The sequence below is a fragment of the Canis lupus genome, chromosome 23 (genome assembly GCF_003254725.2).
Source record: "Canis lupus dingo isolate Sandy chromosome 23, ASM325472v2, whole genome shotgun sequence".
Lineage (NCBI taxonomy): Eukaryota > Metazoa > Chordata > Mammalia > Carnivora > Canidae > Canis > Canis lupus.
In genome coordinates, this window is record NC_064265.1 from 9,963,787 (window position 1) to 9,980,334 (window position 16,548).

The 16,548-nt window shown below is 44.3% G+C and overlaps 1 protein-coding gene across 1 annotated transcript; it reads left to right on the plus strand.

The window, feature by feature from the left end:
- The first annotated feature begins 12,789 nt into the window (after positions 1 to 12,789).
- On the plus strand, positions 12,790 to 16,466 carry RPL14 (ribosomal protein L14). The gene is made up of 6 exons (XM_025461201.3): positions 12,790 to 12,864; positions 13,318 to 13,419; positions 14,000 to 14,094; positions 15,684 to 15,783; positions 15,874 to 15,927; positions 16,138 to 16,466. The coding sequence occupies exons 1-6, from the start codon at positions 12,862 to 12,864 to the stop codon at positions 16,414 to 16,416; spliced, it is 633 nt and encodes a 210-aa protein (XP_025316986.1). The 5' UTR covers positions 12,790 to 12,861; the 3' UTR covers positions 16,417 to 16,466.
- The last annotated feature ends 82 nt before the right edge of the window (positions 16,467 to 16,548 follow it).

Consider the following 16,548-nt stretch of genomic DNA (forward strand, 5'->3'; position numbering starts at 1 on the left):
GTGTTTAGAAAGGGATACATGAATGTCTCAGTATGTTAGGGCTGCCATGACAAAGTACCATAGAACAGGTGACTTAAACAACACACATTTATTGTCTCACAGCTCTAGAAGCCAGGAAGCCTGAGACCAAGGTGTCAGCCAATTCAGTACCTGGTGAGAGACTTCTTTCAGGCTTATAAACAGCCTGCCTTCTTACTGAGGCTCCCCTTGGCCTTTCTTCTGTGCTTGTGTAGGGAGAAAGACAGTGAGCTCTCTGGTATCTCTTCTTTTAAGAGTACCAATCCCATCACAAGAGCCTGACCCTCATGGCCTCATCCCACCCTAAATACCTGCTGAAGTACCAAATACCATCACAGTGAAGGTTGGGGTTTCAATATATAAATATTGGGGGATACAAACATTTGGTCCATAACAAGTTCTGGGGTGACAGTGCTGTTCTGTAACAGGCCAGTAGTTACAGGTGTTCCCTTTTTCAACCATGTATACACTTTCTAGATGTCTTATATGACATTTAAAAAATAAAATTAGGGCAGCCCTGGTGGCGCAGCAGTTTGACGCTGCCTGCGTCCCGGGTTGTGATCCTGGAGGCCCGGGATCGGGTCCCGCGTCGGGCTTCCTCCATGGAGCCTGCTTGTTCCTCTGCCTGTGTCTCTGCCTCTCTCTCTCTCTCTCTCTGAATAAATAAATACATCTTTAAAAAAAAATAAAATTATAGATCTACATTAACTCAAAGATTTTCTATCTCTATGATCTTCATAAAGCCTTTGAATTTCTTTGAGCTCTGATTTCCTCATATATAAAATAAGGATAATACCTACCTCATGGGATGGTTATAAGAAAAGAGAAAATTGGGATTCCTGGGTGGTTCAGCAGTTGAGTGTCTGCCTTCGGCTCAAGGCGTGATCCTGGAGTCCTGGGATCGAGTCCCACATCTGGCTCCCTGCATAGAGTCTGCTTCTCCCTCTGCCTGTGTCTCTGCTTCTCTCTCTTTTTGTCTCTCATGAATAAATAAAATATTTTAAAAAAAGAAAGAAAATTTAGCACATTGCCAGTGCCTGGCACAGAGTATAGCCAATGAATACAAGTTTAAAAAGTATTTCTTTCACCCACGTACTTATTCATTCATTCACTCATCATATATTTACCAAAAATCTACCATGTGCTAAGTAAGCACTGGGCCAAACGACTGAGATTATAGGAGAAACCAAACTACTTTCTTCTGGAAAATGAAACACATGAGACTTGAGGCCCTCTGCTGGAGCCAAGAAGAAAATCATTTCCAGACTTTTTCCTTCCCTAACTAAATATGCTGAAAAAAAAAAAAAATTCAGTAGTTCAAAAATATTTTTAGTATTATGAAGTTATGTGACAATTGGAGGTCTGAACATTTGATGATATCAAGAAACTGATTTTGATTTTTGTCTAGCTGAGATGATGAAATTGTGGATTGTTTTTTGTTTGTTTTTCAAGAATCCTTACCATTTAGATATTGCTCAACTATTTCCAGATGAAATGACATATTGTGTGTATCAGTCAGAGCTTAGCTGGAGAAGGAGAATCAGTAGGAGATATATGTTAAGATATTGTTTTTGCAAGACATTGGCTTATGTGATCATGGGGGCTGAAGGCAAGTCTGAAATCCACAGAGCAGGCTGTCAGGAGGGGCAGGCTGGAACTTCATGTAAATAAGCCAGAAAAGTATTTTCTGATGAGATGACATTTGAACCAAAACTTGAAGAAAGTGAAGGAATCAGCTGTTTGAGTATCTGGTGGAAGAGCATTCTTAGCAAAGGACATAGTATGTGCAAAGGCTCTAGGGTAGGAACATGTTCAAGATACAGAGAGGCTGGAACAGAAGGAACTAAAAGATGTAGGAAATGAAGTCAGAGAGCTAACAGGAGGTAGACAGGGCGAGAGGGAGCCACTGGAGGGTTTGAAAAAATGAAGGATATCTGGCTTCTGTTTTAAAGGGCCTATTCTCTAGCTGCATTAAGAAAAATAAAGTGAAGTGTACAAGGGCAGAAACAGGAAAACCAATTGGTAGGTTATTAGAACCATCCAGATGAGAGATGCTGGTAGCTTGGACTGAGAGGTAGCAGTGGACACTGTAAGCAATGGTCAGCTACTGCATATTTTTGAAAATAGAGCCCATAAGATATCCTGGTGCATATAGAGTAAGAGAGAGGAGGATTCAAGAATTATTCTGAACTTCTGCCTGAACAACTGGAAGTATAGGGTTGCCATTAACTGAGATATGAAAGCAGTAAAGGGAAAGGGTTGAGTAGGGAGAAGGTTAGAATCCAGACTGCTTTTGAAGAAGGCTGTCCATATCAGCATAAATCCACAAGCATGGGGGAGAACAGAAGGCAACAATAACATTTTGCACCTGAAATGCTGATCAACCAGAGGTAATTGATTTAGCAGACCCAAGAAATCTTAATCCCAAATCAATTAGGAAATTAATAATCAACCAGGATGCTACTGCTAATTAAACAGTAGCATCATTTAAAAGCTCAGGAATTGGAGATCCCTCGGTGGCTCAGCGGTTTAGCACCTGCCTTTGGCCCAGGGCGTGATCCTGTTGTCCCAGGATTGAGTCCCACATTAGGCTCCCTGCATGGAGCCTGCTTCTCCCTCTTCCTGTGTCTCTGCCTCTCTCTCTCTCATGAATAAATTAATAAAATCTTTAAAAAAATAAAAGCTCAGGAATTAGTGAATTAGGTACAGCTGGAACTTGGGTTGGGGGCACAAAACAAACATGATTAGTTTAAAGCTATTTGAGAAATAGGAGCTCCTGGGATCCCTTCTCCCTCTGTTTGTTGGTGAGAGACTACCTCTCCCAAATGCAGGCAGAGGGATTGGAAGACTCACAGTTGAGGGTGGAGGCATCATACCCCAAACAGCAGGGTTAAGGGAACTGGGGTATATTCAGTGTTTAGAATCCAGTGTTTAGAGCCCTCTAACCCAGGCTCTAGGCTATCTCTGCCCTCCAGGCAGGTCGGAGGAGCCTTTTGTTATGGGGAAGCCAAGCAACTGCACAAAGGACAAAATGCGGTGTTGGTGGGGTGCCTGGTGGCTCAGAGGGTTAGGCATCTAATCTTGATTTCACCTCAAGTAATGATCTCAAGGCTCTGAGATGGAGTCTCATGTTGGGTTCATGCTGGGCATGAAGTCTACTTAAGATTTTCTCTTTCCCTCTGCCCATCCTCTAAAGAAATGTTGTTGGCATTTGGACTTTCCCAGTAAAATTATCCTATAGTGAAGCTTGAATCAACAACTGAGAACCTCATTTTTACTTCACCCCCTAGCTTAAATATGAGAAGATAAACAAGGGTTCCCCGGTATCTAAGGAGTCTCATCACAGTTTTGTAGTGCAGTATTAAGACGGAATGCAACTAGATATTTGTGTTCTATCAGCCATCTTTACCCAGAGTCTGTCTGTCGTTGTTGTTGTTGTTGTTTTTTACCACCCCTCTACTTTTATCACCTGCCCTTTTCCTTACTAAAAAGTAGTGGTGTTTCAAGGGGCCTCTGATTTTGTTTCTTTGCTCTTGTCTACCTAAAACTCACTTTTTAAAATCTTTTTCTAAATATTTTATTTATTTATTCATGAGAGACAGAGACAGAAGCAGGCTCCATGCAAGGAGCCCGATGTGGGACTCGATCCCAGAACTCCAGGATCACGCCCTGAGCCAAAGGCAGACCCTCAACCACTGAGCCACCCAGGCGTCCCTAAAACTCACTTCTGAAACATCTTAGAACTTGACCTCTCAGCAGAGGGAAAGTCTCATTGCCTTTCTCTGGATTTCAGAACCACGGTCAGGGATAAAAATACTCTGGGGTAAAGTGGGCTCCATAACACTTTCATATTATCTATGGTTGCTTTTGCACTAAAAAAGCAGAGCTTAATAGTTGTGGCTAAGACTGTATGGCCAGCAATGTCTAAAATATTCACTATTAGGCCTTTTGCAAGAAAAGTGTGCAGATCCCTGATATAGATAGTACCATTTAGTCCTAAAAGCCCTTGAAGTTGACATTCATCATCCTTATTTTATCATGAAGGAAGCTTAAGTTTAGAGAAAGCAAGTAACTTGCTCAGAGTCACAGAAAGTATTGGGAAAATCATCAAAGTGTCTGTTGACAATAGCATACAATCTCCTATCACAGTTTCTTCCCCACCTCCTGGAACCCTCAATGAGGAGATACAGTAGGTCAAAGAAATCCAAAGTATTGAAGTATCCAGCCACCTGAGACATCATAAGTACTTTTTCTAGAGCTAACGGCCATTCTACGTGTCTCTGTCCCTTTAGTTTTTCAGAAGTGACTCTGTTCACTGGTGCAGGAGCAGCAACCTCACCCTAGGATCCCAACCAACCCTCCAGCTCTCCCTGCAAACCTCCTACATCTCTGCCACCTTTCTCCAGGCAGACAGCCCAACCTTTCTGAGGTAAACTCATTCTACAGGTGAATAAGAATATCAGTGGGTTCCAACAAAGCCATCTCAGAGTGCTCCTTCCCACTTTTCCAGAGCTCTGCCAGCCCTCCCAGAGGAAAAGCCCTTCCTTGTTCTCAGGTTCCAATGAGCACAGAGGTGAGAGTAAACCAAACCCAACTCTCCTGAGGGAGAGGCTGCCCCAGGCTATGGAGCCCAGTCTTATCAGGCAAATTCATCCCAGGCTGCAGTCCTGCGCTGGCAGAAGGCAGTCCCCTCACACAGCTAGAGTTTTTTGAGGGTGGAGGCTGTCTTATGGACTACAGGGCCTTACTGAGCATAGGGCTTGGCACTTGTTAGCAAGAGATGAGAGCTATAATCATTATGTGTGCATGTGAGTTTGCTAAATAAATGAATCAATGAATGATAATCTCACTACAAATCTCTTAGCACCAGGGTAGTTAATTACATAAACTAATTTATAATTTACAATGTATTTTTCATATCTTCTATCCCAGTTCATCCTTCCAACAATATTTAGGGAAATACAGAGAGCTTTCAAACCTCAATTTTAGGGAGGAAGGACCACTAAAAGGTTGAGTAACTCAACCAATATCACACAACCAGAGAGGGCCAGAGGGGAGATGTGAACCCAGGGCTGACTCCACAGCCTGTGTTTTTCCAGCAAACCACATTGCTTCTCTCTGCTAGACACCCAGATGCACTCACCATGTACGTCTTTTTTTTTTTTTTTCTATCTTTTCCCTTCTGTCTGAAGATCCCCTTTTTACTCTCTCTCCCTTGCCTCTCAGGTCTCATAAAAGGATTCCTTGACCCTACTAATGACTCTATACTAGATATTGTTGCTTTTAAAAAAAAAAAAAGTGTGCTTGGGTTTCTACCCAGGGTTTCTCCACAAAGTTTTAATCTAATAACAGCAGGTAAAGAAAACGTACAAGGCCACTTGCATTAAGAGCTCCACACATAGTTCTATTTTCTTTACTGAATCACTGATTGAATTTTAAATATATCAAGCAACCTTACTTGCCTCTTATGCAATTGTCCCTCAACCTGACTGCATTAAAGGTTCACAAGATTTACCTTCTCTAGTACAAGCTTCGTTGACACTTGAAAGCCTTTTTAAAATAATCACATAAGTCAAACAGCAAAACCCAAAAGTCTGCTCAGCAGATACCTTTGCCTTGGGGCAAGTTCCAAGTACCAGTTATAAGGTGAGCAACTCAGCCTTCTAGCCACTCTGTGTGTGTATGGGTCAAAGTCATCCAAGACCTGATGGCCATCAGATGTCCTGAGGAATTCATGTCAGGGCCAGCCCAGGCAAGTCTTTGCTCCTTTCCAGAGTGCCTCATCAGATTCAGATTCTCTCCTGCTGCAGATTGGACATGAATAGGCATAGTGGCCAACATAGTGGCTGGAATGGAGACAGCTGTACTGATACTGGGGTAGGAAATGAGATTCAAGTGTAAGGCAGCAAGGATATTATATGATTGCCCTTGCCTAGGAACAGCCATCCTCTGCAGCTCTGCTCTATACTCACTCAGGTAGGAACTATCTCCCTGGAAAGCCTCATAGAGTACCACCTTAGACTCATCATTCTCCAGCAGATGCAGATGGTGTGGGATGAGGTACTGAACAATGTATCACAGTAAGCATTTTAACAGCTGCTCCTGCACATCAGAAATGACATGGTTCAGAAGGAGAATGAACAAGGCCTTTCTGTGGCTTTCTCGGAAGCCTATGGCTATGAAGACATTATGGGAACTTGTTGGCCATTCATCATGGGGAAAGTGGAAGGAGATCCTTCTATTCTCATACTTTACTTCACTGTACCAGGGCACAAAGCCTGGGTCCCACTTCCCCTCATCTTCAGAAACCTCTGGATGACAAGGTTGGCATCATTTGACAAGTGAACGGGGTATCAGCCTGCTGCATGTCCTGAGGCAAGGACTCGGGATATGAAAAAAATGTATTCAACACACAGCATCATCACTGTAAAGTCAAACTTGTTGATAGAATAAAAAATGCAAAAAAAAAAAAAAAAGAGGCCTCTCAGCACCGCTGTAGGAGCCTATTTCCTGAAAAATGTTAATGGTGATTGTACACTTAGCTGTGAAAAGGCTCAGACTCTGAGAGTCTGCTCCATGTGGCATTTTCTCTGATGCTTCTCTCCCACTCCTCTTCCTCCTCCCAGGGTTTCTCTTACTCATTCAGGAATGCCTGCAGCAAACCCAGCCAAGTGGTGAAGTGCTCTGAGAAGCAGAGCATTAGCAGTCCATGACTTGTCCACGGTGTCTAGAAGCCTGGTAACTGGCTCCACTGCATAGGACCAAATAACAGCTGAAGCCATCTCCCATGTTTTAGAGGTCAAGAAAAAGACCTTGTGGAAGCTGTCAGAAATCCTTGCCAACTGACCATTGACGGATAAATGAAACCCCACAGGTGCTCCTCTGGTAAACCTTAGACTGCTATATTCTCTGCAAGAGACTCTCAGTCATGTCAGCAGCCTTTACAAATCAAACAGATCTTAACAAAGTTCCACCTTACCTTCTGCCCTCTGGTGAAAACAGCACACAAAGAGGGGGAGATTTCCATTGGAAGAGATACCAGTGCTCCTATCTAAAATTACACTGAAGAATGTATCTGCTTTTACATGTTCCTGGAGCTTGTTCTGAATTTAGGGGCCTATTAGCTTGACCAGTGAATTTTGCAATTGTTCAACTGTTTCCAGAGTACATAGCTAACATTTTCTTCTAACAGTGGGCTCCTGTTCCATATTATAATGTGAGAAAATATATATAATCTTGGTGTCAGTGAGCTTTCCATGCAATAGAATATTCTGTCTTCCACAGAGTATAAGGAGTTTAATGGTCTATTTTAGGGCATGACAACTTCTTTCTATCAACAGCTTCTTACACTCAAAAAGCAACAGAAGCCTCACCTTTGCTGTGGCCTTACCACGTCCCATAGAGCTGCTATATTTCCCAAGCATTTTCTTGACACTGGACCAATATTTTTTTTTTTTTTTAAAGATTTTATTTATTTGAGAGAGAGAGGGAGACAGAGAAAGAGAGAGCAGCAGGGGGAGCAGCAGAGGGAGAAGCACATTCCTTAATGAGCAGGGAGCCTGATGCCTGACTCCATCCCAAGACCCTGGGATCATGACCTGACTGAAGGTAGACGCTTACCATGCTGAGCCACCCAGTTGCCCCAGGACCAATCTTTGAAAAGCACAGAACCCAACACTGACTCTTTGGTTGCTAGACACAAAAAACAGACCACAAAATACCCCATCCAGGAATTTGGAGTATTGGACAAATTCATACTGCTGAAGGAGCTGGGTGCTATATCCCAAGAGTCCTGACCCATTCTAGAGTCCATCATCTCTGGAAGCTGGAAGTGAGCAACCAATGAGATGGTTAAAAACCCTCATTTTCTGGGATGCCTGAGTGGCTCAGTGGTTGAGCTTCTGCCTTTGGCTCAGGGTTTAATCCTGGCTCTGGGGATCAAGTTCCGCAGCGGGCTCCTTGCAAGGAGCCTGCTTCTCCCTCTATGTCTCTGCCTCTCTCTCTCTCTCTATCTCTCATGAATGAATAAATAAAAACAAAACAAAGCCTTCCTTTTCTCTTACTCAGGTCCCCATGATTTAATAGCCAAATGTCTTCCACATTGTGGGTACCTTTCTCATACCAGAATATGTCATTACCTGTGATTTGTGACTTTATCTCCTGCTTTACAACATAGATCTAAAACTTCCCCATTGATAAAACCTTCAGAGTTCTTTCCTTCTATATGTATTATCAGCATTTCTGTGGTGTAAAAAAATTACCTCTAAGAGAGTAAAATCTTCATAGCTCTTCCTTCAGGCAGACAAAAGAGATACAAATAAACACAGCTATAAAGTTAAAAAGAAACACTATTTCTTCCAATGAATACTACATCTATAGTGTCATAATAACTTTCTTCGAGGCTTTGAAGACTATTGCTTTCTTACTAAGAAACTTTGTTCTCTAAAATCAAAGACTCTCTGAAACGCTGGTGCTTGGAATTTTATCAGTAAAAATGAAACCGTTTCAACTTACCACTCAGATAAGAAGCTTCAGAAAAGTGGTTTCTACACAAAGTTCTCAAAGAAACAGGACCATGGGTCCATTTTGCTGTCTAGGACTAATGTTGACCCCTTTAAACAGTCCTGCTTTGCACTGAGCCTATCAAAACAGTATTTCATTTAAATTTCATTTAAATTTTACACCTGCCCACAATTCTATAACTCTCTTTTCCTTCTTTTGGTTAAAAGCCTCATGGTGTCTCTGGTGTGCAGTCTCCCTCATTACAATGAATCAACACACCTGATTTTGCAGGACTACAGGTTTATTCCTGATGGTTTTAGGTTGAAACAGCTGTGACTCTGTCTTTCTCTGCTTTGGGTTTCCTAAGACGAAAATCCTGAAAACAGATGTACCATACACTTCTTTTCACTCCTAAATATATCATGCCAAGTAGGCATACATATGACTACCATGCCAGTTTGGTCATAACTGTGATGTGTTCACATCCCAAAGAGGTTACAGGAACAAGAAAGAAGTCAGGGTTCTGGGTAGGTTTCTGTGCACTTCTCGAATAGGCTTAGATTTCTGTTTTGGGCCCCCCACAAACATTCTGCCTGCTGAACCCACACTTCCACCCTCCTGACTGACAGAAACAAACGAGACGCCTGCCTCAGCTGAAGCAGGCAGGTACTCCTGGTTACAGGTGGACAGTCCTGGACACGCCGACACCTGCCGGGACCCCAGGGGGAAGTGGGCTGCTGCTGCCGTCCCCCGTGCCCCCCGCCAGGACCCGGGACCAGCTGGTTACAGGTGGACAGTCCTGGACACGCCGACACCTGCGGGACCCCAGGGGGAAGTGGGCTGCTGCTGCCGTCCCCCGCGTCCCCAGGTGAGGACCCGGGACCAGCGCGACCCCTCTGCTCGGTGCTCCCTCGCAGAAACCCCACGCGGGCGCCCGCCCAGCCCCTCACATCCATCTCTTGCCATAAGCAAGCGCAAGACGGCGCGGCTTCAGCAGGACACAGCTTCCGAGGAGCCCACGGGAAGGCTCAACGAAGGAACCCAGCCTGAGAGCGAGCGCCAGCGCGCCGCCCCAAGGTCCACCCGCGCCGGCCTCGGCCCGCCCTCCCTCCCGGGGATTGGACGAGCCGGGGCGACGTCCGGCCGGGGCGTGACTCCGCGGGGAGGAGCCGAGCCCACCACGCAGCGTGCCCCGGACGCCATCTTGGATCCTGGCGCGGTCCGGAGCTGCCCTTCCTCCCGGTGATTGGATGAGGCCGTTGGGCGGCCGGGAAGGGGCGTGTCCAGCCACCCCGCGCCGCTCGCTCGCTGGGTCCGGTGGTCTGGCCCCCGAAGTGTGTAGCTGTTAATGATTGTCTTGCTCGTTCCTGGACGCCCGCGACCTCCGGAGGCACATGAGGCTTAGTTGGATTTACGTACCCATTCCAATGGAGCTTCGAAGAAGTCTCAAAACCGCTTGGGAGTTGGTTGGGGTGGGATCTTTAGATGCTTCTTCAAGGACGTGCTGTCGTTCTTCAGGGCGAGTGGGATCATATTCTAGGAAGAGGGGGCACAACTGCACGAAGAGCTGCGAAGAGATTAGGGGTGAAGGACGCAGAAGTGGCAGGAGGAAAATGCGAGGAAGGTGCTGGGGTGAGATTGTGGGGAACTTTGAATGCCAGGCTAGGGAGTGTGGACTTTATCCTGTAGAATACGGGGTAAAATGAACATTCGGAGGCTGAACACTGGTGTAACCAACACCTAGATGAACAAACGTCACCAAGAGCTCAGAAGCCCCTCTTCCACCCCAGCCACTGCTACCTGTACCAAGGTTAAACATGATCATTATTCCTAACTACCATAGATCGCCCGTTATGAATTTTATATAAATTAAATCACACAACATATACTCTTTGTATGTGGCTTATTTTACTCAGTGTTATGTGTATTGTTCCTTATAGTTACTGTTGACTCCATTGCTAACAACTTTTATCTATTCATGTATTTATGGCCTTTGAGTAGTTTCCAGTTTGGGGCTATTACCAAAAAAGTGCTGCTATGAGCTTTCTTATTCATGCCTTTTGCTTTGTAAATTATAAAGCAAGATCCCAAGGCTTAAATACCAATTCATTCACTACCCATTCATTGAGCCTACTATACGAAAAAAAAAAATGGGGCACCTGGGTGACTCCGTTGGTTATGTGTCTGCCTTTGGCCAGGGCCTGGGATCAAGTCCTGCAAGGAGCCTGCTTCTTCCTCTCCCTCTGCTGCCACTGCCCCCTGCTTGTGTGTGCTCTCTGTCAAATAAAATTAAAAAAGAAAAGAAAAGAAACAACAAAAAAATGGCCAAGGTCCTGCCCTCATGGAACTTATTCCAACTGGTATAAAACTATAATCTCTATGGACAGAAAAATAAGTCAAACAATTGCAATTATGATAACAGCTCTGAGGAAATTTAAAAATTGAGCTAGAAAAAGAGGAAGGGGACTAATATTTTTATTATTATTATTTTTTTAGGTGGTAAGTTTTTCAGAAGAGATCTCTAGAAAAATATACAAGACATGGTTGGCACTGCTATACAAGGAGTATGAACAGAGGGAAGAGCATTCCTGGCAGAAGAGTCACCCTGTGAAAAACTCATAGACCAGGAGAGGACTTGTCCTGTTCAAGACCAATGTAGCCGAGGCACAATGAAGATGGGAAAGGAGAGATGGCTCAGGTGTGTTTGAATGTAGGAGCATATGATGCAGGGCCTATGTAGGCTACAGTAAGAAGTTTAGATTTTATTGTAAGTACTGTAGAGAACCATTGAAGTGTTTTAACAATGAAGTGATGTTATCTGACTTATGTTTTTACAAGATCCCTCTGATGAGTAGAGAATAGATTAAGGGAAGCAATGGAGAAAGTAGATCATTTAGGAGGCTGATGGAACAGTCCTGGGAAATACTGACACAGAGCTTAGACGAAAGGACTGAAAGACTTTTGGGAATTGCCAGTACAATGATCACCTTAACCTGGTGATGATGATGGCAAAGAGATAGCCTAAGCTTGTAGTCTTATGTTTTGCATCAAAGGCACAGCATTTCTACTAAAAGTGCATAATCTGAATCTGATCACCGGAGAAACTTTAAGTCCATATTAAGAGATAGTCTACAAACCAACTAGCCTGTATTTTAAGATATCAGTATTATGAAAGAGAAAGATGTAAAAACTATTCTAGATTTTAAGGCTAGACATGACAGCTTCCAATTTGTAATCCTCCATTCCATCACGAACCAGGAAACAAAACTTTATTTATTTGCACTAAAGGACATAAGTGGGACAACTGATAACACGTGAATAAAACTACCAAATAAATGATAGATTACATTGGTATAGTTTTCCTGATTTTGTTCATTGTACTGATATGTAAGATGATGTCTTTTTCTTTTTTTTTTAGGAAATAGCACATTTAAGTGCTGTTAAGAGATAAAGGAACATCATATATAACATTCTCTAAAAGGACTCAGAAAAAAATGATAGAAAGATAAAGCAAACAGAAATGTTAACATTTGGGGAGAGTTGCCTTGGTGGCTTAGTCAGTGAAGCATCAGACTCTTGATTTCCGCTCAGGTCATGAGATCAAGCCCTAACTCCAGCTCTGCACTGGGTGTGGAGCCCGCTCAAGACTGTCTCTCTCGGGCAGCCCAGGGCCTGATCCTGCAGTCCCGGGAGTCCCACGTCAAGCTCCCTGCATGGAGCCTGCTTCTCCCTCTGCCTGGGTCTCTGTCTCTCATGAATAAATAAAATCTTCAAAAAAAAAAAAAAAAAAGACTCTCAATAATGTAAGATTATTTGGGTAATTTAAAAGAAGCGCTTATTGGAATTCTTTGTGCTAGTTTTGCAACTTTTCTGTTAAGTCTAAATTACTTTAAAATAAAATGGTAACAGAATTGCTGGGATTACTTAGGGAGAGAAAAAAAATTCTAGTACTAAGCCGTAACAACATTTAAGCAAAAATCTGAAATACTTAGGAGAAAGGGAAGGAAAAGTGGAAGAATGTTACAAGAAGTAAAACAATGCGGGCAGAGTTACATCGAAAGGCACAGCCGTGCGCTCCTCTTCACCCTGAAGTCCTAAGAGGCGGCAGGCCCCTCCCCAGCCAGGCGGTACCCCCGGAGCTAAGCTCCCTGCCAGCCCCTGCGATGCCGCTGCCGACCGACTCCGCCGAGTTTTCCCAGCGAGCATGCGTGCACGTACGCACGTACGACCCCAGCCAATCGGCGCTGACGTCGGCGGCTCGTCAGGCGCGGGGGCGGGGCGGCCGTCCACACATGCGCACGGGCGGGCGGGCCTTCTTCCTTCTCGCCGAACGCCGCCAACATGGTGAGTGTCGCTGTGCCGGGCTCCTGGGCTGGAGGCCATGCCGCTCCACCTCAGCCTGGGAGGGGGAAACGAGGGCCTGGAATGACGCCCATCGGGTCTTAGGTGGCGAATGGAGAGGGTCCCTGGGCGGGCGGAGCACTGAGCTGAGGAGCTTCCGGGGCGCGCGGCCGCCGAGCGCGTGGAGGGCCGTGCAGGCCGGGTGCGCCTGGGGCCTCGCGTGCGCCGCGCGGCCCGGCCAGTCTGGGGCGTTGGAGAGCCCGTAGCCCTGGAGGCCGGCGGGAACCCTGCTTTTGCCGCTGCCGTCTCTGCGTATTTCCTGCGTCCATCAGATCGTCCGTGGCATTTGGGCGTGTTCCCTAACGTTCTTTCTCGCTGTGCTTAGTTACGCAGCCTTTGAGCTGCAGAGCCTTATCAACTAATGAGTCCGGTTGTCTCTCTCGCCCTCGATTTTAGGTGTTCAGGCGTTTCGTGGAGGTTGGCCGGGTGGCCTACGTCTCCTTTGGGCCTCATGCCGGGAAACTGGTCGCGATTGTAGATGTTATTGATCAGAACAGGGTAAGTGTAAGGAAAAGTGTCAGTCTCCCACGCCAATCCATGACCGATAGGGCAGTATCGTAATGGTAATGGTCGTCTTCCCAACGGCCCTCTAAGGGCGGGAGTGTTGTGGTAGTTTTATTTTACCTTTAAGGAGACAGTTGGTGCGAAGTGGGGATTTCGAGCACAGACTGGAGTTGGCCAGCATCGCTGAGTTTCCGTGTTCTCTCTGCCACTTAGGCTAGCCAGACCGATTAGCCAGTTATGGGTGGAAACACTGGTGAGGTTTCAGGGAGTTAGAACAAAGTCAGGCACGCAGCTTCCTGTGCCCTTGTGTGCTCTTGTTGGTGTTTGAGAACCGCAAACTAAGAGGTCAACCAAAGACCGTGAATGAACATGATGTTGATTGTTAGAAGCATAAGGATCAAAGACTTAAAAATTGCCCAGTAAGTTACACTTACTACTACGGATAATAGGTTTATCTTTCTTCAAAACATTTAGATTAAATAGAGATTTGGTGGTTCTAAAAGGACAAATATATAGATCTGCTTGGGGTGCTGTTACGTTCTGCACTGAAATTTTTTTATCTTACGTGTTCTAGGCTTTGGTTGATGGACCCTGCACTCAGGTGAGGAGACAGGCGATGCCTTTCAAGTGCATGCAGCTGACTGACTTCATCCTCAAGTTCCCTCACAGGTAACTATCCACCACTCAACACCCCTCCCCCAGCTTTGTACTGATAAAAATTTGCTTAGTTTAATTGAGAAAATGTTTTTGCTGTCTTGTTTCTTGAGAATGTAGTACAGAAGAAGGATTTTCGTTATAGAAGTGGGTGGCCATTTTTAAAATTTTTTAAATGTTCTGTGATTATTCCACTCTGCCTTCTCTGGCTTTAATTTTCCAGATTTACCACCCTCTTTCTCTTGCCCCCTTTCAGGATTTACACAACAAAGACCTCTCTGGAATTCTGGTCTCCCAGACATATTTTAGTCACCTTAGTCACCGTTAGCTTCAAAACAAAAATACTAAATACTTTTTCTTAGAATAGCAGCTATCATTAGTTGAGCTTTTAGTGTGTGTCAGTTAATAAGTGTTTAAAGTACGTCATCTCATTTTGACAGGTACTAAAGAGGTTCTCTTACTAGCTGCTTAGGGAATTGAAGTCAGTAGTGATTTTTTTCTTGACATGATGTAGGTTATGGAAATTAAAATACTGGTGGTTACACTTTGGCTATTTCAACTACAATGGCAGTTGCAATGGAACATGCTGTAAAGTGTACTGGTACATCTTTTTAAGCATGCAGGCTTTGGTACTTGAAATATTTGAAAGAAACTTCAAAATGGTTAGACTTTGTGGTGTTTAGCCACATTCCTTTAAGCAGTATTGTACAGAAGGCCCAAGGATTAGCTTTACCTCATTCTTTTTTTTTTTTTTTTTAATTTTCTAAGATTTTATTTATTTATTCACGAGAGACACAGAGAGGCAGAAGGAAAAGCAGGCTCCCTGTGGGACTGCTCCACAGGGAGCCTGATGCAGGACTCGATTCCAGGCAGACTGCTGAGCCACCCATGTGTCCCTTTTTAAGATTTTGAGAGGGCACAAGCAGTGGGGAGGGGCAGAGGGAGAGGGAGAAGCAGGCTCCCCACTGTGCAGGTAGCCCAATGTGGTCCATCCCAGGACCTGGTCCATCCCAGGACCTCAGGACCACGACCTGAGCGGTAGGCAGATGCTCAACTAATCAAGCCACCCAGGTACCCGCTTTACCTCATTCTTTATGAAAAGGAAATTGCTTTCTATAATCTCCATAGAGTGATGTTATATACAAGATCAGAGGTGATTTTTAAAAACAGGAAATAAGCTGATTTGCTTTTTTTTTTTTTTTTTTTTTAATTACAATGGCTTGTTTGAGGGGTGCCTGGCTGGCTCTGAAGAGCACATGACTTAACTTTGGGGTTATGAGTTCAAGCTCCATATTGGAACTAGAGCTTACTTTAAAAGTAAATAAAAACAAAACTGAAAAATTTAAAATACATAAAATCATGGGCTTTGGATTATAAGAAATCCTGGTTTAGTGAACAACATTCAAGTAAGTAAAAGACGTAATGTGCTAAGTGGTATGTGGTGTATGGAGTCACCAAGAGCTGGAAGTACAATGAATGTGAAGCGTGCTTTTGGCTTATGCTTTTTAAATTAAGGGGGCATAAACTATGCTTTCAGAGGGCTCAAAGCTGTCCTTGTGTGGCTTCAAAGCTGGTTCCTTATTCTGGTCTTGGCTCTTTCCTAGTGCTCGCCAGAAGTATGTCCGGCAAGCCTGGCAGAAGGCTGATATCAATACAAAATGGGCAGCTACAAGATGGGCCAAGAAGATTGAAGCCAGAGAAAGGGTAATGGTTTAGGATCATTTGAATTGTGACCTTTTCTTTTGGGGGAAGGTGATAGGTCATGTGAGTGATTATGTGCTTTATTTTTGACAGAAAGCCAAGATGACAGACTTTGATCGTTACAAAGTCATGAAGGCAAAGAAAATGGTAAGTTTTTTAATTATTTCAGGATTTTTATATTCTAACTAACCCTAAACTTGCCTAGTAATTCTGCTTGCTTGAGCTTAGTGTCGACCAAAGTTGAATTCATACGGGTTTTAGGTTTGTTTTCTTACATATGCATTCCGTACGTATAGGTTAGACAAAATAGTTTTTTATGTGCATATATGACAAATAACTTATATTGAATTTTTTCAGAGGAACAGAATAATCAAGCTTGAAGTTAGGAAGCTACAAAAAGCAGCTCTCCTGAAAGCTTCTCCTAAAAAAGCACCTGCTGCTAAGGGTGCGGCGGCAGCACCTGCTGCAAAGGTTCCAGCCAAAAAGGTGGCTGCTGCGGGCAAGAAGGCTCCAGCCCAGAAGGTTCCTGCCCCGAAAGCTGCAGGCCAGAAAGCAGCACCTCCAAAGGCTCAGAAGGGTCAGAAAGCTCCAGCCCAGAAAGCACCTGCTCCGAAGGCATCTGGCAAGAAGGCATAAAAAACATAAGAGGCTGTTATAAATAAGTAATAAAGGTTCTTTTTGACACATTGGCAAGTGCACTTAATCTGTGGCGTAAAGTCTGTTGCTAGAGTCAGGATTTTGAAGCAGAATGTTGGGATTGTTCATGTT

What these genes read in the sequence shown, in the direction of transcription:
- RPL14 (XM_025461201.3), top strand. An exon ending in ATGTTATTGATCAGAACAGG is followed by an intron (nt 13,420 to 13,999) that starts GTAAGTGTAAGG and finishes TACGTGTTCTAG; the next exon opens with GCTTTGGTTGATGGACCCTG. An exon ending in TCATGAAGGCAAAGAAAATG is followed by an intron (nt 15,928 to 16,137) that starts GTAAGTTTTTTA and finishes GAATTTTTTCAG; the next exon opens with AGGAACAGAATAATCAAGCT.